The 18,722-nt window shown below is 40.0% G+C and overlaps 2 protein-coding genes across 7 annotated transcripts in view; one reads left to right on the forward strand and one right to left on the reverse strand.

Annotated features, from left to right (window-relative positions):
* Positions 1 to 65: 65 nt before the first annotated feature.
* On the reverse strand, positions 66 to 4,721 carry NDUFB3 (NADH:ubiquinone oxidoreductase subunit B3). 3 transcript variants are annotated; one of them, XM_069781800.1, is made up of 4 exons: positions 4,485 to 4,616; positions 3,914 to 3,988; positions 2,902 to 3,043; positions 66 to 332 (listed from the first exon to the last, which is right to left on the reverse strand). In XM_069781800.1, the coding sequence occupies exons 3-4, from the start codon at positions 3,039 to 3,041 to the stop codon at positions 176 to 178; spliced, it is 297 nt and encodes a 98-aa protein (XP_069637901.1). In that variant the 5' UTR covers positions 3,042 to 3,043; positions 3,914 to 3,988; positions 4,485 to 4,616; the 3' UTR covers positions 66 to 175. The 3 variants fall into 3 exon arrangements, with proteins under 3 accessions (XP_069637901.1, XP_069637899.1, XP_069637900.1); XM_069781798.1 differs by lacking the exon at positions 3,914 to 3,988 and having other exon boundaries at positions 4,489 to 4,721; XM_069781799.1 differs by lacking the exon at positions 3,914 to 3,988 and having other exon boundaries at positions 4,485 to 4,621.
* A 105-nt stretch (positions 4,722 to 4,826) lies between these two features.
* Positions 4,827 to 18,722, forward strand: part of HYCC2 (hyccin PI4KA lipid kinase complex subunit 2) — a 60,182-nt gene continuing 46,286 nt past the window's right edge. For 2 of the 4 annotated variants that reach the window (XM_069781759.1, XM_069781762.1), the window contains exons 1-2: positions 4,827 to 4,889; positions 5,499 to 5,542. The gene's annotated coding sequence lies outside the window, so the exon portion shown is untranslated. Of the gene's footprint in view, positions 5,036 to 5,055; positions 5,543 to 18,722 lie in introns of those variants that run through there. The other 2 variants (XM_069781761.1, XM_009922333.2) reach the window with 2 other exon arrangements.

An 18,722-nucleotide genomic window follows, 5' to 3' on the forward strand; every position in this document is an offset into this window, starting at 1 on the left:
AATTGCTCTGGCTATGTTTTTTTATCCTTCCACAACAGTATAAAAAAATAATCAAAGAAATATGGTTTTGCCTGTGATAGACTTTAATACACATATTGTAAGTACAGAGTGAGCAGCAGGCTTATGTATGTTTCAGCTTAGTAATTAGGAAGTATTAAGTTGTCATATTTGATCTTCAGTGATGGCCACCATTCTTCTTTGGAGGAAACAGTGTATATTCAATGCCAAGAGCTATGACGAAAGCTGCAAATCCCCACTTGAGTCCCCTAGTAAAGACTTCTGTTAAGGTGACAGGTTTTGCAAAGCCACCCATATATCTCCAGGCTTCATTGCTAGAAGAAAAATGAAACCAAAAGAATAAAACAAGATCAGTGGTGGCACTGTGATAAACATTAATAGGAATATCTTTGTTAGGGAAAAAAAGATGAAGGTATTTCAACTAGATCTATATTGAGACTGTAATATTTCTATCATTTAAGTAACAGGAGTTGCCACAAGTAAAGTTCATGATATTAACTCTAAACTTTATGCATGTAATTTGAGATACAAGTAACACCAGCAAACAACATAATTCTAGTAACAAGAATCACCTCCTCAAATTGATGTAATTGGTGTCTTCTGTTTTTACTCTGTTTGAAACAAAATCAGAAGCTCCCAGCACTTGCACAGGATGGAGTAACTACAAAGCCTAGTCACTGTGCTAGAAAGTATCTAGCATAGTTAAATCTTAAAAGGGAAAGTTTTTCCAGCCATAGAAAACTCATTCTAGTGTGGAGGCACTTCCTGTTTGACAATACGGCACTTAACTGTATTAGGGTCAGAAAAGCCTACTAAAACTGATTAAAAAAAAAAAAAGCTGAAAAGATTGTGTTTTGCTAAAAAGCTACAGAATATTCTCAAACTTCACAGTTTTGCTTTGCTGTTTTTAACCTACATTGTTATTGAAACATTAGTCACTGCTATAATTGACTACAAGGATTTCTGTCTAGCACAACCAGTGTAATCTATAGAGATGGACACAGTTTCTCTTCTAAGGACTCAAAGTCCTTAAGAAAAGGAAAAAAACATGCACAGAAAGAAGCAATAAAATTAGAACCATCATTTCAGGAGAAGATATAAGTTTTTTAAACAAGAGGGTCAAGTACATATGTTCATAGATAATGCCCCTTGTGCAGATGGTTTCTGTGACTTGAGATGAAAGCACATTGGTATGGAAGAGTATCTTCTAGATGCTAGTACGGAGTACTAATTGATACTTTCACACGGCTTACTCGGTATTGAATATGTACATTAATATGCATTTGCTACAAAGGTGGAAAGCTGATCTCCTGTTAAAAGGAACTTAATATAGCAAAGAGGGGAGCCCTAGAGAGGGTTAATTTTTCAAGACTTCTAGTGCAAGATATTAATAATGCAATCTTCTTCCAGATTACTGAGGCAAGTAACTTGATACTTTAATTTCTCCTTTGTTAAGGAAGATTGGCACAATACTTGTACTTGTCCTATGGAACCGAAATATTACTTTACATAAAATTTGAAAAGTTCAGGAGGAATCATCTCATGCTTTAAAAGTTTGACTTTGCTCCTTATTTCAACTCCTCACATAATTGGCTCCATCCCCTTCTTTTACCAGAGAAACATTATTTTTTTTTTTTAATCTAGGAGCAACAAATATTACACAAGCTCTTTTCCAGTTTGCTGTTTTGTAGCACTTTCTCAACTTGGAAGTATATGCACTAAAAGTTACATTAATTTACACTAAATGTATGATATTAAACTGTGTCCACTTTTTAAATGGGAATAAGCCTATTGCTTGCTGAAAACAGTTTTGTCTGAAGCAAAGGAAAAAAAATAATCTAACACTGCTTGCACTCCTCAGAAATAGAGGCAACATAAATGTGACACAGGCCTGGAAAGTTAATTGGTAACTGATAATCCTAAGGACTCAAATGATTCTTATCATCATCAAAACTATGTTTTACTCCATGCTTACAGCCTTAAACTGTTTCAAAGGAAGGAAAAAAAAGTGCTGTCAATCCCAAACCCCTCCAGAGTTTATAGCATGTAACAACTTTTTAACAGATTACCCGTTTACTCTTACATTTTTCTTGTAGTGGTCTGAAGTAAAGCCTTTTCTATGAAGGCTCCTGGAATAGTCTGCTAATGCAACTTTTGCCTTACAGAAGAACTGGACTACACAGCACAAGACATTTAGCATTTTTATTCCCCAAGATTAAAGAGTACTTGAGCAAAGTACTACATAATTAATGATATGGCAGAAATATGTTAAGCCCTGTTTTAGCAGCTGCCTAAATGATCCAGAATTGCTCTAGCTAAAAAAGAGGAGCTATTCATTGTAGACTGGGACAACAGAGGTAAAAATCTGATCTTCCATTATGTCATTCACTGCTTAGCAAAACGAAATGCACATTTGACTCAAATTCCACATTGTCTGCTAGTATATTTCTTCTTTTCAAATAAAGGCCTCCTGTTGTATATAAGGAACGCTATTTCTACTCAGAACGTCAATGTAAGTTCCATCAATTTCAGCAAGATCTGAGCACACAATCTCTTTGCTGAGAAGGGACCAGCTTACTCATGTGTGGAAGACCTAATATTACTTAAGTGTTTTGGTGGATGAGGTATTGGTCATTGTGCCTGATCTGTATCATCATGAAACATCACAAAGTGCAAGGATGCCTTGCAAAATGCGGAGACTGGTCAAGCTGATGCAAAGTGTGACCTCCACACAAAAAAGTAAAGACTTAACTGAAATTCTGGCTAACAATCTAGATGCATTTTTCACTATTTTTACTAAAGAAAGAATAATCTGCAATGACAAGGTCCAGTTGAGGCTACAAGATGGCATATCAAGATTATTTTTGAGGCTTCTGCACTTACCGAGCCCACGGATCTCTAAGACCCCGTTTAGCTAGCCTTTCCTGGACCTTCTCTAGTGGAGTACCCTCTATCTTCCATTGCCTGTAGTCGGGGAGTTCCATTTTGCCATGGCCATGGCTGTGTTCATTTCCATGCCCCATACCTACAAGAAAAGAGAGTAGTTTTTTTATTTCACAGAAAGTATCAGCTTATTTTCACACACTTGCAAAGAACAGTACCCTGTACAGGAAAAACAGGGAGATTACAAGAAGTATTCCAAAGCACGTAACATTGCACATGAAGCATCTTCTGCATTGTACACAGTACACTGTAGAACGAAGAGCTAAGAGACTTTATGCTGCATTTCTGAAGTTGGTGATTTAGCACAGTAAGGCAAACTGTGCAGACTTAAGTGTTACTGTGTTGTAAGTCACCACCACCGTTACATTCATGGAGCAGCTATGTAAATCTTCTGTGCCAGAAAATAGTGTCAGAAAAAACATTGTTTCCAATGTCTATAAATGCTCTTTAGCAATACCAGGCCCCAGCAACTTGCAGGCTTTCCAGAGTACATCAAAAAGCTCAGAGTTTAGTTTGGAAATTTCTAATTTAGGTATGGCAGAGCTACAATCACCAAGCTCTGAAGAAAAACGTGAAAAAACCAAAGACTTGGCTCCTCAGCTCCTTTTAAGTTGCCTCCAATTCAGTCAAACGTAACTGTGGCAATAAATGGGTACAGGATAGATGAATGCACAAGGAGATGCACCTTACTAGTCATTTCATGAGGCTGGGAAATACATGCTTTATGTAGACAGACCTTGAGAGAACTATGAAAATATTAAGGTTCTCATTAAAAAACAGTGATCAAGGCAGATGGCAAGGTGAATGTTTTCAATGGGATCCTGAAGGAGTGGAAGAAAATAACAATGGCTTTTAAGTCTCTATTTTCACAAAGCACCTGAGACTTCTTTGAGTCAGGATTTCCCATTTTAACACATATCTGGTAGCAAAGAACAGATTTAATGTCCTTAACTTTTAGGAGAATTGACTGGGATGCAATGGTGCCAAGAACACAGCTTCGAAGCCTGTAACTCTTGCAGACCCCAAACTGTGGAAGCAAGCAAAGAGGATTCTCTTGCAGAAGGAAACCTGAAGAAGAGCTCTCATGCTGTCATTACCCGAAAAGCCTCCCCAGTCTATGTCCTTGCCATAAAACCCCAAGACCTCTCTCCGACCAGTATTTGCCTTTCTACAAGAAAGGGGTTTATGCGCACATGAACGCACACCAGCGCCCACACGCCGCGGCCAGAGGGCTGCACTGCAGCACCAGCCGTGCGCTCTCCGCCAGCAAAACCAGCAAAAGCAGGACCGAAAGGCGCCAGCGCCGAGGCCCGCTAGCCCGGGCGGGGCGGGTATCCGTCTAACGGCGCCTGGAGAAGGGCCACGGCGGCTGCGTGAGGCCGCCCCGGCTCGGGGGCACAACCCGAGCAACAGACGCCGCTGCCGCCGCCCTCTCCCCTCCCAAGCCCCCCCACAGGCACTCCCAGGGTGGCAGCGGCGCAGGCAAGCCCCAGAAGGCTCCCGCACCTCCCGGCCCTCGGTACTTGCCCGCTCTCTGACCCTCCTTCAGGACGCGGCCGCCACCCGGAAGCGGAAGTCGGCGGGAGGACCGGCCGCTTACGGAAGCGCAGCCAGCCACGAGGGTTCCGGGCAGCTTCCGTTCCGGTTCCTCCCACTATCTTGGCGAAGGCGCGAAGGCAGCAAGGCCGCTGCCCAGCCCTCTGCTACTCGCAGCACTCCCGTCGCCGTTTAACGAGGCAGGTCCCGCACACGGAGCAGCGCCGCCGACTCTGGCGGAGGAGCTGGGGGTGGGGGGTAGGAGGGAGACACGGAGGAGAAAGCGGCCAATCCGTGCGGGGCTTGTTGGGGGCGGGAGCGGCCCAATGGGTGGGTGCGTTGTTGAGCTGCGGGGTTGGCAGTGGCTGGAGGTGGCAGCGGAGGAGAAGAGGGTGAGGGGGCGGCGGCAATAGGAGTCGGTACCGGAGCTGTTGGGTGGTGGTGGTGGCGGCGGCGGCCGGGGCGGCAGCAAGGATCCCCCCCTCCCCTCCCCTCCTCTCTCTTCGCTGGTTGGCCGTTGCCCGCCGGTCGTTGCCGGGTGCGCGAGCAGGGACGGAAGCCCGCAGGGCCTGCGCGTGCGGGGGCGCGAGCCGTTGCTTCCCCCCTCCCCTCCCCTCCCCTCCCTTCCCCTCCCGCAGCCCGGCCAACAGCGGTGGCGACGGCGCCGCGCTCGGCCCCCCTCTCCCCCTCCCTCCCCCTCCCCGCAGGCGGCGGCTCCCCAGGCACCGCAGAGGGGCGGGCGGCGGGGGAGCACCCCCGCGCCCAGCGGTTATGTAAGCCCCGGGCCCGCGCGCGCCCCCGGCCCTGACCGCGGAGAGCGGCGGAGCGGCGGCGGGGCCCGGGGCAGTGCCCCCTCGCTGCCTGCCCTCGGGGTTCGCCTCCTCAGGGGAAGAAGTCGCGGGGGGAAATCGGAGGTGCTCGCGCGCTCGGCGGGCGGCAGGAGCAGACTTTTGGTTGGCGGTGGATGTGTCTTGAAAGAGCCTCGCTGTTTGTTTCCGTAGGAGAAGCGGGCAGGTGTCCTGAAATCGTGGAACTGCACTGAGAGGTAAGTGGAAGTTAAGAATTCTCTCGACAGCTGCTTCTTGAGTGAGAGGGTTGCTTGGTTCTGCTGAGTACCCGTCTCTAGGGAGCTGCGCGTTTTGCGTGCCATGGCTATGTAATTGTGAAGTGTTAATTGTGTTAGTCTCTGAATAATTAAATTATTTTTCATGTTTCTCAAGGTTGAGTACGTAGTCCCCTTCATCCGAAAAGAAGCTGGTAGAAGTTAACTACTCAGTCCGTGACTTGTAAGGGCTTAAATCATTCCTGAATTGTAGATGATACAATAGTGCTGTTTCTTTACAGCAGAGTACAAACTCTGTTATATTAATTTCTGATGCTCTTACAAGAGTGAGAACAAACACTGGTTTATAGCATGATGCTGGCAGAATTTTAGTGCTTTTTTTTTTTTAAATATCCTGATGTAAAGCTGATTCTGGGTTTCAGGTTGGTTTTTTTTTTATAGGGATACTGGGAGGCATGAGAAGAGTTCCAGAAGGAATGCCATTATCATGTTATTAACAGTGAAAGTGTTCTAAATAGAGTGCCATCTGTTTAATCCAGACTGCCTCTGTCTGGTTTCACCGTTGAATGTTTTTCACTGTGAGAGAAAGTCTGCAAGACTCAGAGCAGTCTCTTCTCTGCAGATGCAGTGTCAGGGTGAGAGGAGACACGTTTGTTTTTCTGTAATGTGTGTGGGGTGGAATTGCAGGACGGCTCTTTATTTGTGAGGTGTTTAAATCTCTGCCTTACAGAGAATGAAGTTCTGTCAGATACCTGCAAAGTATTTCTTGTTTCTTATTGTGGCTGAAAGTTAATAGGTATGTGTTTGAAGTCTAGCGTTGCTGAGGAGTGTTGATATTTCCTCAAAAAAAAAATTTTCAGTGACCCATAGTCATGTTAGATACCAGACACCTTTATTTTATTTTTTGAAGGAAAAATACAAAGTTCTGGTTTTATTTATGTTTTTTTTGTTTATTTTGTTTTGTTTTCTTCATAGTGCATGCAAGCATTACTTGATTATTTATGTATGAAGCCATACTTTACTGGTATTGCTGAGTCTGTCAACAGGAACGTTCAGTTCTGATCATAGAATATTGGCTTTGTGTGACATATCCTGGTCAAACAGAATTGTAACAGAGGAGTGTGCTCGGCAAGATTTGTCTTCAAATACACTATCGCTTTCAAGGTTTAACAAGGCTTTGGGTAGCTGTTTCCCCCCACCCAAGTACATAAAAACTCTTGATAGTAAAAACTGTGTGTAGTTGATAATTTGCTCTACGATGAGATTGCTTAATGTTTTGCTTCCTAAATTTCCTTTTCTTTCAGTATGGACCATACTCTTTCTTTTAAAAATAAGACTGCAGATATGAGGGATGTGATGTTTTGGGAAAATAGAAAGCTTTTTGAAGCTGTATCTTCACCAAATAAATGAATCTGCATAATTTCAAGGGGGCTTACAGTCTTGCTATAACCTGGTTTTGAGAAGGAAACTTCACCATAATTACAGTGTCAGCCTGAAGAAAATAATAGTATGCACAAGGAACTAACATAAAGAAAAGAAATTTCCATCTTGTGTAAAAAAACGCTGGATGTCCTTTAGGAAGGGAAGGTCATTGGAACTCCATGTACAAATAACCAGTACTTTTTGTGGTTTATTACAGTTGCTTCTTTTTGTACTATTCGTGGTGGTGATAATTACTGAAAAGATTAAGTGTTCTAGAATACAGTTATGTTAGCTTGTATCCAGCCATGCTAGTTTATGATTTGCTGGGATTCCTGCTTATGTTACTAGGTTAGAGGAAGGTGGCAGAGTTTTCTTGAACAGCTTTCAAAAGCCCATGTTTCCAGAAATTTGTGTTGATGTGCATTCTGGATTAACAGATTGTGAGATACATTATGTGTACTGCTCTTCTCTGCCTATACATATGATATTCGCTCTAGTACTGAACTGTGTTTAGTGGTATGCTCTTCATTATTGTCTTCTGGAGTAGAGAGCTGTGTGACTGACAGTGACTTGAAGTATTTTCAGTTTTGAGATGACAAAAAAGGGTTGTGGGGTTGTCTTGGTTGGTTGGGGTTTTTTTTGGCTCAACATCTTAATACACGTTTGAACTACTTAAATACTGTATCTTTTTCTTCCTGAAATTGCATGTTGTTTTCTCCAGCTTTGTATTAGTAGTCGTTTGTAAGTCATTGGAAGCCTTTTGTCATTTGAATGAAGTGGTCAATCCTGCTTTAATTACAATAATGATGGAAAAGATCTTTCTTTAGTCCACGTTGATTTCTTTGGATGCTTTTAAAAAAAGGCTGTGAAAGGTGGGGAAGCAAATTATCGTTTTAGGCAGCATTAGAGAGCTAATTATTTTATGGACAGTATCACAATCTCAAACTACTATTTCACCTCTCTTTTGGAGAAGTGATGTGCTGGAGCAATAGTCTTAGTTTCTTCCTGCTTTTTTTTTTTTTGTGTCAACCCAAAGACTGTTATTCACAGGAATGGCCATACTGAGCTAATCTGATATTCTCTCTTGAAGTGTAAAGCTCTGGGATCCTGGTATGTGACAAGACCATTGTTTCAAGTCCTGCTTGTCTCCCACAGCTAACCAGTATTTGGCAGCAGGTGCTTTATTCTTACACTCTTTTCTAGGCAAGCATATAGGGTTATTCCTTAGGTCAGCTCTCCCAGTCTTCAGTGGGGATGATGTTTTGTATGGATTTTTATTCCATGGATATACTTAATTTTTAAAAACTTCTGAACCTACGTATGGTTTTTGCATCTACCATGTTTTCTGGCAGTAAGCATCATATGCTTTGGATTTGTGCTGAAAACAGTATTGATAATGCCGAGATGTTTTAGTTACCACTGAGCAGTCCTTACACAGAGTCAAGGACTTTTCTGCTTCTCACCCCACCCCACCAGCAAGTAGGCTGGGGGTGCACAAGAAGTTGGGAGGAGACACAGCTGGGACAGCTGACCCCAACTGACCAAAGGGATATTCTATACCATATGATGCTATGCTCAGTATATGAAGCTGGGGGAAGAAGGAGGAAGGGAGGGACGTTTGGAGTGATGGTGTTTGTCTTCCCAAGAAACCGTTAGGCGTGATGAAGCCCTGCTTTCCCGGAGATGGCTGAACACCTACCTGCCCATAGGAAGTTGTGAATGAATTCCTTGTTTTGCTTTGCTTGCGTGTGTGGCTTTTGCTTTACCTGTTAAGCTGTCTTTATCTCAGCCCATGAGTTTTCTCACTTTTACCCTTCTCATTCTCTCCCCCATCCCACTGGGAGGGAGATGAATGAGCGGCTGTGTGGTGCTTAGTTGCTGGCTGGGGTTAAACCACGACATGTTCACTCAAACACTTGTCTGGGCAGGAAAATAATTTTGGATTCCGTTAATTTTCTTTATGCTTGTTCTCTTATGTTAAGATATGAACTAGTATCAGAAAGTGAACCTGGAGGCTTCCCCAGCTGACTCCTGGTGAAGGACATCTGTGCCATAGGAATGATCATTTAAGAAGTCCTGTGGCTCTTTTCAGGGGAAATTGATCTGAGCAGAGGCAGTCATCAATAGTACGGTTTGACTCGCTACTTCAGTCAGTTATTTTCATTTACAAATAGAATAGTTGTGAGAAGTAATTCTTGACTTACTTAATGCTGTTTTCCACAGTGTTTCCTTTGCAGTTATTTGCTTGTAGTAGATAAAATTTCCTGCAGAGTTGTGTTCAAGGAAACATTAACTTCTGAGTTGTGTAAATTGTTCAGACATTTCATGTTGGCTGTAAAGGTAACTATAAAATCGAGATGATAGCTTTTAGAAAGATTTGCAGGTGTCAGGTATTATCCAAATTATTTGTTGTTTTCTATTGAACCTTTCTTTTGTGTTCTTTGGCAGAAGCAGAGATTTTTTAAAAATGGAATTGCAGGATGGTTGAGGTTGTAAGGGACCTCTGGTGATCACGTAGTTCAGTGCCTTTGCTCAAAGCAGGTCCATTGTACAGCTGGATTGTTAATATCTCCAAAGACAGAGACTCTGTGACCTCTCTGGGTAACTTGTTCCAGTTTTTAAACACCTTCATGCTAAAGAAGTTTTTTTCTTATGTTTAAGTGGATTTTCTTATATTTCAATATGTGTCCAGATAGGTGCAAAATTCTTTTGAGAGTAAGAATGTATTCTGAGTTAATGCTTGTATAACTAACTGTAGATAAAATAGCAAGCTGGTTGAATTTTTGTCTCTGCACCTTTGCTTGGATAATTCATGCTTCTAATAACAAGAAAAATAATGTAAATTTTTTTTTTTTAACTTCAGTCACAGAACAGATTTATGGAGTGACTCAGTTGGTCTCCTTTTTCTTGTATAGAGTTCTGACTTCAGCTTCTAAACTTGAAATAAAAGGTCAAGAGGTAGAGGAGCACTTCTGATGAAGTAAAATATAGTTATCTAGTAAAACTCTACTGCAAAACAAGATTCTCTATTGCCAGCAGTACCATAGAGAAGAGAACATATAAACCTTGATCGGGGTCTGGGTAAAATAATATACAGTTTGCAAACTGTTCTAACGCATGCTGCAGGTAATCAATAATAGTAGAAGTTTTGTATTGTAAGGAAAATTGCTGTGTGGCCATTAGTCATTCTTCTGTTAGTGTTACATTTTTCTGTCAAATATAATGAATTCGGGCACAGGCTTTTTTATATTCTGCTTTCCTTAGAGCGAAAGAGGATAGAAGTGGTGTGCTACAGATGTTTATTGTGTGATGTTTATGTTCATTTATAGTGTTTTAAGAATAATAAATAATGTGGTCATGGAACATATTTGTCTAACAAACCACGTAGCTACTTTTAAACTAATCTGCATCTTTTAATTTAAGGCCACTGTAGAGTAATTTAGATCTCATGTACCTTGATGAAGGATTAGGCTGAACTCCACAGCAGCGTTACTCCATCACTGCGAGATATCATTTTCCTCCCAAATCCTGTGTTTCTCGTACTATGGATTCTATTTGAAAATGTTCATGGGAATAAAAATCACTCATGGCTGTCTACTGCAATAGATATTTTATTAGTAATCACAATTCAGATGATTTGTAAAAGACAGAACTATCATTGGCAAGTCACCTTTTTGGTCTTCCCTTGATTGTTTTCTGTTCTTCTGCAGGCAGTCCAGCTTGCCCCTGCTTCCCACTGCATATGTCAGATCTGCCACCTTGACCTTCTGGTGTGATTCTGTAGAACAGTATGGATTTTATGGTTCAAATTTATTAACTTCCCTTTGTGCGAGAATAGAGAGCGAGACACATTTGGAAGGAGATCCTTCTAGGATAGGGTAGTGAAATAAAATGTCAGGTGAATAACTATTGCAAAGTAGTAAACTATTTATTTATTTATTTTTCTCTCAGTACTGAATATCATTACTTGGAAAATACGAAGTTCCCTGGCTGCATAATACTGTTCAGCACAGGACCTGATGGAGATGGTTGGAGCAGTTCAAACGTGTTAAAACACTCTTCCAGGAATTCCTTCTTTCTGCATATTCCGTGTTTTGGTTTTTTTTCTGCAAGACAGAGTAGTTAACGACATCTCATTTTATATTGTATAAGTTATGCAGGTGTTGGACTAACAGTGAATTTTGTAGTCCAGAAATGCTAAGTCTGTGTTCTTGTGTGTAATCTCTGTAATTTAGCTAATCTTACTACGTTTTTATTTTACTTACTGTGACTCTTCAGAAAACTGAATTGGTTAGGTCTTCTGTATTGGTGTCTGCATTATGTATGGTTCTTGAGTTCTTTAAATAGTTATACGTTACTGTTCCTCTGAATTACATTTAAGAAGAATGTATGACATGGACATTTGTGCAGGCTGCGTGACTGTAGTTTGCTGATTGATACAGGGCAATGTTGATACTTCTGTTTTTTTTTTTCCTATTTCCATTCCCTATGTTTAGTAGTTTATGAACTTTAAAATGTAATTGTATTTAGGGTCTTCCTCCCCTCTTCTGCCCTGCTTTGACCCATACTTGGGCTGGGGGAGTTATTCTACATCTTTCTTGAAAGACAGTGAGAAAGTTTAAAAGAATGATCTTATTTTTCATGGCCATTCAGCTGAGAAGATATTGGGTTGAAAGATAATCAGGTGAAATACATGTAAAATTTGCTTGGTTTTTTTTCCCTTCCTGGCTTCATTAATTTCCTTTTTATTCAAATAGCTTGGTTATTTCTGAGAGTTCTGGTGTCTGTTTCTTCTTTCCATCTCCTCATCTTATTTTCTGTTTTGTCCTTTCTGTCTCCTTTAGATTTGAGAATATCTTGAGCTTTAGGAGAGGCTGGAGAGCAGCCCCTCTGCATCTGTTCTGATTTGGAATAGGGCACAAGGTAGAAAACTTGATTTAGAAAAAATTCTGAAGAAGCTCATAGTAGTTATTCAAGCAACTTTCCTAAATAACCTAAGCACAAGATTTTGGAGACATGTCAGCATAAGTGTAGCAGATTTTGTTTTAGAAATAGCTTAAGTTAGCTTGTCTCTGTAAATTTAAATATGATACTTCCTGCATGTGAAAACAAAGTAGTTAAAAATTACTATTTTTTTGGAATTTTTTAAACGTGAACTTTGTGAAGATCTGATATCTTATGACCAGTGTGCCCCATGTGTAAGCTACCCTGGTAATTCCACCATCTGCTTTGGACAGTGCGGTAGCAACATCATGATGGCTGAACATAGGATGGTCAATAACCTTTTAGCTGAGACATGTTTCAGAAAGTAGGAGGCTTTTAAGTAAACTTAGTTGTGGAGGGGGGTGGAGTGAGCAGTTTATCAAGTATGCTAGTGCATGCCACTGGAGTAGGGCAAAGAAGAAAAATCTAAATGTTCAACTTTTGAGTTTTAATATCTCTTCATTACTCCAGGTTAGCGGTATACTTTTTTGAAAAAATATTTGATGCTTCTGCATATGACTGTTGTCCCTCGTGCTGTGTGGTTGGAAACATGGTTGTTGTACTGGTCTTTAGTATCTGCAAGTAGCTTAGTGAAAGATATCAGATCACTTGATAAGTGTAGGTACCTGCTATCCAAATTTTGCAGATGAAAATTCTTCATGCTTCTGGCACAGTTGAGGTCAATGCTAAGATTTATATCTGCTTATGCAGAATTAAGGTTAGAGTGTGAATTTCCAGGCTTCTATTGTAACCATGTTGCTTTGCTAAACTACTTAGAACTGAACTTCAGTAGACAAAACTAACATGTGTGTTTGTCGTTAGAACCCAGTCTTGATAGTACCAGTCTTTCTTTGTAGAACAGTGATAGTATAAGAGTAAGAAGGGGTGTTAATATCTTTTCAAACTCTTAATATTTTAATAACGGCAGTGGGATAGACAGATGATTGGTTAAAGTCCATTTACCGTAGTGAAATTACAGAAGAAGTGATTGAGAAGTTTGTTAAGTAATAATAATGTGCCCTTTCACATAGAAACGTAAGGCATGCTGATGAAGGATTTATCCTAGCAAAAGCTCATATTTCTCTGTGTGTAACAGTGGAGAACTTTCCATTGCTTTTTTTTTTTTTAGATGTTCAGTTGAGCCGGAACAGCATAGAGATGTGAGCTAAATATGGACACAGAGGAGAGCGAGGGGGGGTTAGATGTGAAAGGAAAAATGACTAGTTCCTTACGCGCATGTGGATTTTTTTTTTTAAGCTGCTTGTTTCTTGTTCTTAGCATAGAACAGGCCTTAGACAAAATTGCTGAGCTTCCAAACCTGCTTCTGGATTGTTAATTGTGTGTCCATTCTATTTGATAATTGTGTAACTGACAAACCATGATACCTGATGGTCTCTCTTCAGCGTTGCATCTGTGCAATAGTTTCAAATAGAAACATCCTTAAGTTTCTGGAAGTTATTAAACCAGATTTGTGGTAATTTCTTGGGAAGATCGCAGAATGAGGTGCTGGTTTTGTCAGACTTCATGTGAGCCATTCTAATACCTTAATTCATGTTAATGATATGCAGCAGATTGCAGCGCAAATCTTGCCATGTCAGAGTAGGAAGAGCTTAATGAAAATCTCTTAAAACAGTTAAATGTTACCTATGGAAGTAAAAATAGAGATGGGAATCCTAGGCTGGAGGCTAAGTTGAATGAAAGCAGAAAAGAAATACCTAAAATACTGAACTAATTTAAGCTATAACATTCATAAGTTGTATTTCTTTGCTGTTTATTTTCATAGACATTGTGACAGCAACCCTTCCTTTAAATCATAACTGTCACATGCATTTCATGATTTTGCGGTGAACAGGTTGGCTAGTAGCAGGCTACTACCTTTTCTGTTTGCTTAAATCTGTGCACCTGCCAAGGCTTGTTTCATGTGCTGTGACTCTTCAACTTTGCCTTCCCCCCAGGTTACTGTAAACACCAGGTGAGTTTGACAAGCCTCTGTTTATCTGTGGAATAAATGAACTTCCTAGCTTGCTTTTTGTTTGTTTGGGGGAGGAGGAGAGAACAAGATTTTCTTTCTCCTAACCATAATCAGCGTTAGAACTTGAGACAGCAAATAAAAGTTTTAAAATAATTTGCCCTGAATATTTGCCCAGTCTGTCCAGCTGATTGCTGGAATGTGAACAGTTTAGTCATGGCTTGTTGTCTGTGAATCTTCAAAGGACCAATTGCAGAAATTACTGAGATGGCCTTTTGCTTGTGCAGGTGTTGAGTGGACTTGGAATATGCATTGTAGTCCTTTAAGATGTATAGTAGTTCTAGTGACAATAACTGCTACCATCACAGAATGTGTACCATTTCTGCATCAATGGTGAAACTACGTATGCAGCCATTCTTTGTACATACAGAAATGAAACTTTGTTGGATTGTTACAGTCACTTCAGCCATAGAAAAATGTTTTTGAGGTATCTAGGTGTTTAAATCATTCAAATGGCAGCTGTGTTACACACACATATCTTGTGTTCCAGGAATCACTGCACTAAACTCTTTGAGAGAGTGTGTGCTTTGCTTTTTTTCTCTGTATAGGTTAAATCTTTTCAGTTAGCTACAGGTCTACTATGGTTTTTAGCAATTAACTTTTACAGTTTACATGGCAAAACTCAAACTACTGCGTGAATTTACCTTTTTGATTGAAGTTAAAATGTTAGCATTTTATGTCTAGTTTTTAACTTGCCAGGTTAGCCCAAACTTAAATTCTGGAAATTTTAGGAAAATGGTTGGAGATGCTCTAATAAACTCTGTAATAATGTGTGTACATTAACTTTGTAATTTTACCCTTTTTTTCCTAGCTTCTTCAATATTTCAAATTGAGTAAAACTCATGATGCTAAGGCAGAAAAATAAATGTGCAACACTGGGATTTCACATTTGTTGTGCACAAAGTCCTAATTGGGTTAAGGTCTGCAGATGGATTCCAGACTGAGTTAGGGGTCAGTGGCCAATACTACCTGGCATTGCTGCTGCTGAAATTGTGTAATCAAGTATTGCGCTGATTGTCACAGGGTGTTTTGTGTCCCCCCCCGCCCTTTACTTTATTTGGCAACGTATAATTACCAAATGTTCAAAGGTTGTTTTTTATTTCCTCTGTGCCCTTTTTCTTGAACTTGAAGATATAGGTCTGTGCTAAAGACAGAACACTGGGCTATATGTGAGAAAAGTAGAGGGAAGTTCAAGGAAACTTAAGTAAAGAGGAAGGTGTCACTGGATGTTAATTCCATCTACTAAATTAAGATTTGATGCATGCTGCAGAAAGCTTTAAAATGATCTGTTGGTCAGTGGGGGTGCTATGCCTCCCCCCCCCCCCCCCCCAGCTGCTAGGAAAGAGCTTTTCAGCACTGCTGCTTGTCATTTTACTGAAACGTTTTGTAGGAACTTTACCACATTTGGCTGGTGGAGATGTGCGTGGGTGTGTTGGTTGACTGCTCTTCTGTACTGATGATACTCTCATGATTGTAACCTACCAGAGACTGTATTTGATAGTTTGTCTTGATAATAAATTTTTGGTCTTGTGAGAGAGAAGAGGGCATAAGTCTTAAATGGACATTACTATGCTAATTAGAAAACCTTAATCACCATTGAAAGAGTTTTCAGCTTTATCAAGTTTTGAGGTATTTCAAATTCATATTCCACTTGGTAGCTTTTGATAGACAGTATTTTTCCTGCATGTATGGGCTTTATGCAAAATTCCAGTAAAAGTTATTTGATTGCTATTTCTATGAACTATCGGGACATTGTGCTTTAACGTGTGTTGACTTTGAATAGATTGTGATGATTATCTCTTTGTCTCTGTGAATGCAGACTTTATAGCTTTCTGAAATGTGTAATGTTGCTATTAAGTAAATTCTGTAGGTTTATGCATATGCATCACATCTATGGAAAATAAAAAGGGTTTTGTTAGCATTTCCTTTTTTATTGCAGGAGAATGTTTGAAGTTACAGTCTTTATTTCTTGGTTTTAATTATTCAAATGAAACAGGTAGAACTGATGAGGAAATAAAATTGTTAGAATATGGTTGCAAAAGTCTTTTCAATGTGCCAATTGGATAGCTGGCAGATAAGGCAAAAAGCATGAGAATTTCCCCCCAAGTATGAAACTCCTGCTGTTCACTGGTAAGAAATAATTATTGTATAATCATCTTAACTTGCAAATCTGCACATAATTGCAAGTACCAGGGTGTTAGGTCTGGATTTGTATTTTGTTCAGAACAGTTTTCTCATGTACTGAAGTAGTCACATGTAGGCTGTGTGGGTTGTTTTTGGTTTGTTGTGGGTTTTTTTGTTGTTGTAGTGGTTTTGTGTTTTTTTTTAGTGGGTTTTTTTGTTTTTTTTTTTTCTTTCCTTTTGGCTTTATACCTCATCAACCCTACTTTTTGAGAAGTTACTCAATGTTCTCTCTGCAGGTCCTCTGTCTGCATTCCAATAACCTCAGTATTTCTAAACCTTCTAAGTTGCCCTTAAGGACTGCATGTGTTTTGTGAAGCATGCTGTATGAAGGATGTTAGATGAGTACATTCCTTACACCAAAAACGTATAATCTAACAATTTCAGGTAGCTGGTGCTTGAACTTCGGTAAATGCTGCTGATTCCTATCAGCACAATTGCATAGAGAAACAGAAGAGTGACACTCTTAACAGGCTGTTTAATTAAACTTGGGCTTTGATTAAAATTTTTTGATCATGTGTTTGAAGAGAATGAACTGAATTTGCTGTATTGCCAATATAATTAGTAAAAAAAGTGTAAGATCATAAAGGTTACCTAGATGGGCAGTGTGACTAACCTGTAAAAGAATAAGGAAACTATTTATGTTTAGTATAGTTCATGTGGATGTATTTCTATTTCAAGTAGATGTAATATATAGAATTTGCTGAAGAAGATTAATGTTGCAAAAAGCAGTAGTATAACTCTTTGACATGTTTGCATATAAGGCCATCTCTGGTCTTTTTCCAAAGCTAAATTTACTCAAGAGACTTGAGGAAAGGAATAACACTGTTCTACCAACTGCTTTTGAAGTTTGTTTTTAGCAGGAAAAATATTTAGTATTACAAACAAAACCCCAGAGTTTCTCTGTGTATGGGTGAGGTTATGTAAAAATGGCTGAAGTTTAGAACATGAAGTCCTTGGTGAGAATTTCTGCTGTTGATTTTTTGAGTGCAAGAAAGTATGTTTGAAAAGCTAGAACATTGTAAAATTGACCATGTATAAATAAATTCCATTCCTCCCTCTGCACCAAACAAACTGGAGGAAGGGTACCGATGAAGCTAGCTGCCTGGATTTTCAATGTTGCCTGTTAAATCTGTAATTTTCATAATCTTGAAAGACTGCTGCTTTCTGAATGTACATTCAGGCAGTATTTGACAAAAAAAACCTTTTAATTTTGTTCAGGCTATTGATGTGATGGAAAAGGACTTAACTGCAAGGTTCAAGCAAACAACTTGAACTTCACTTGCAGACTTAACTGCAAGGTTCAAGCAAACAACTTGAACTTCACTTGCAGACTTAACTGCAAGGTTCAAGCAAACAACTTATTTGAACTTCACTTACAGACTTAACACGCCACTATCACAGGTTTTACAGATACAATGGAGGAATGCACTATTGCAATTTTTTAAGGCAAGAGTAGTACATTATTATAACCACAAGCGATTCACAGACAACCACAAACACATTTACAAACTTAAAGCATAAACAATACTCACTTACCCCTCCAGGTAAGGGCTTTCAATCCCAGGGAAGTTACCTTGACCGGCATCCTGACCAAGGCAGGGGGGTGGGTGTCCTTTGCAAGCCAACTGCATAGTGAGAGAAGTGACTCCCCCCATTTCCAACCTGAATCTTAGAATTTTTATCCCCTGATTTGTGGAATGGTGTGTATGACTATGTCCAAGTGGATTATGATATAGGCCTAAATGGATTATGTGTATCTGAGTGGAGTTTCCCCTTATCTTTCCTTTGTTGGTCTGTGATTGTTTGAATACACAAGGTTGTCATTTGAAACTGAAGCTGAAACCCTCCAGGTTTTGGGGTTTATTATTTTTTTTTTTACCTTGCTCCCTCAGCAACTGAATAGTGGTTGGATTGAGACTCAGGGCATACTATTTGTTAAGGGATTTCAAGGCTCAACTCAATTTTGGTTCTTTGAATGGTGCAGCCGCTGCCCTGTTTAGTTTAGGGTTTATCAGACAACCCAGGGCTAAGCTGTCTACACAGCTCCCCGTGAGTTGTGAGAGACAGGGCCTCAAGGCAACCCAAGGCTGGGTCACTTTTGTAACCCCCCATGAGTCGCCTGTGTGCACTAGACATGGTGAAACTCGTTTGTGAACTATGAGCCGGACAATCCACACAGCTATGAGTAGAAAACATGGATGAAAATAGTAGTATTTAATATCTCGCTCTTGTTTCTGCAGTGTCAGCAGGGGTGGTAATAGGGCTGTGCATTTCTGTTGAAGTCATCAGGGCCATACCTGTGGAAGGCTGTGTGCTTTTTTTTATTTTGCCTTTTTTTTTTCCTCTTTTTTTTAATACTGATCTGTAGCTTAGATAAATGAAAAGTATTGTGGAAAGTCTTGCCTAACAGGGTGCATAAAAGATCTGGTTGATTTAAGTTATTTGTGCTGGGTTTACATTCCATTCCTAAAAAGATTGTATGCAAAGTTTTGTCCTAGGAAAAAAAGACTTTAAATTTCAGATAAAAAACTCCCACAAAACACA

The sequence above is a fragment of the Haliaeetus albicilla genome, chromosome 4 (assembly GCF_947461875.1).
Source record: "Haliaeetus albicilla chromosome 4, bHalAlb1.1, whole genome shotgun sequence".
NCBI lineage: Eukaryota > Metazoa > Chordata > Aves > Accipitriformes > Accipitridae > Haliaeetus > Haliaeetus albicilla.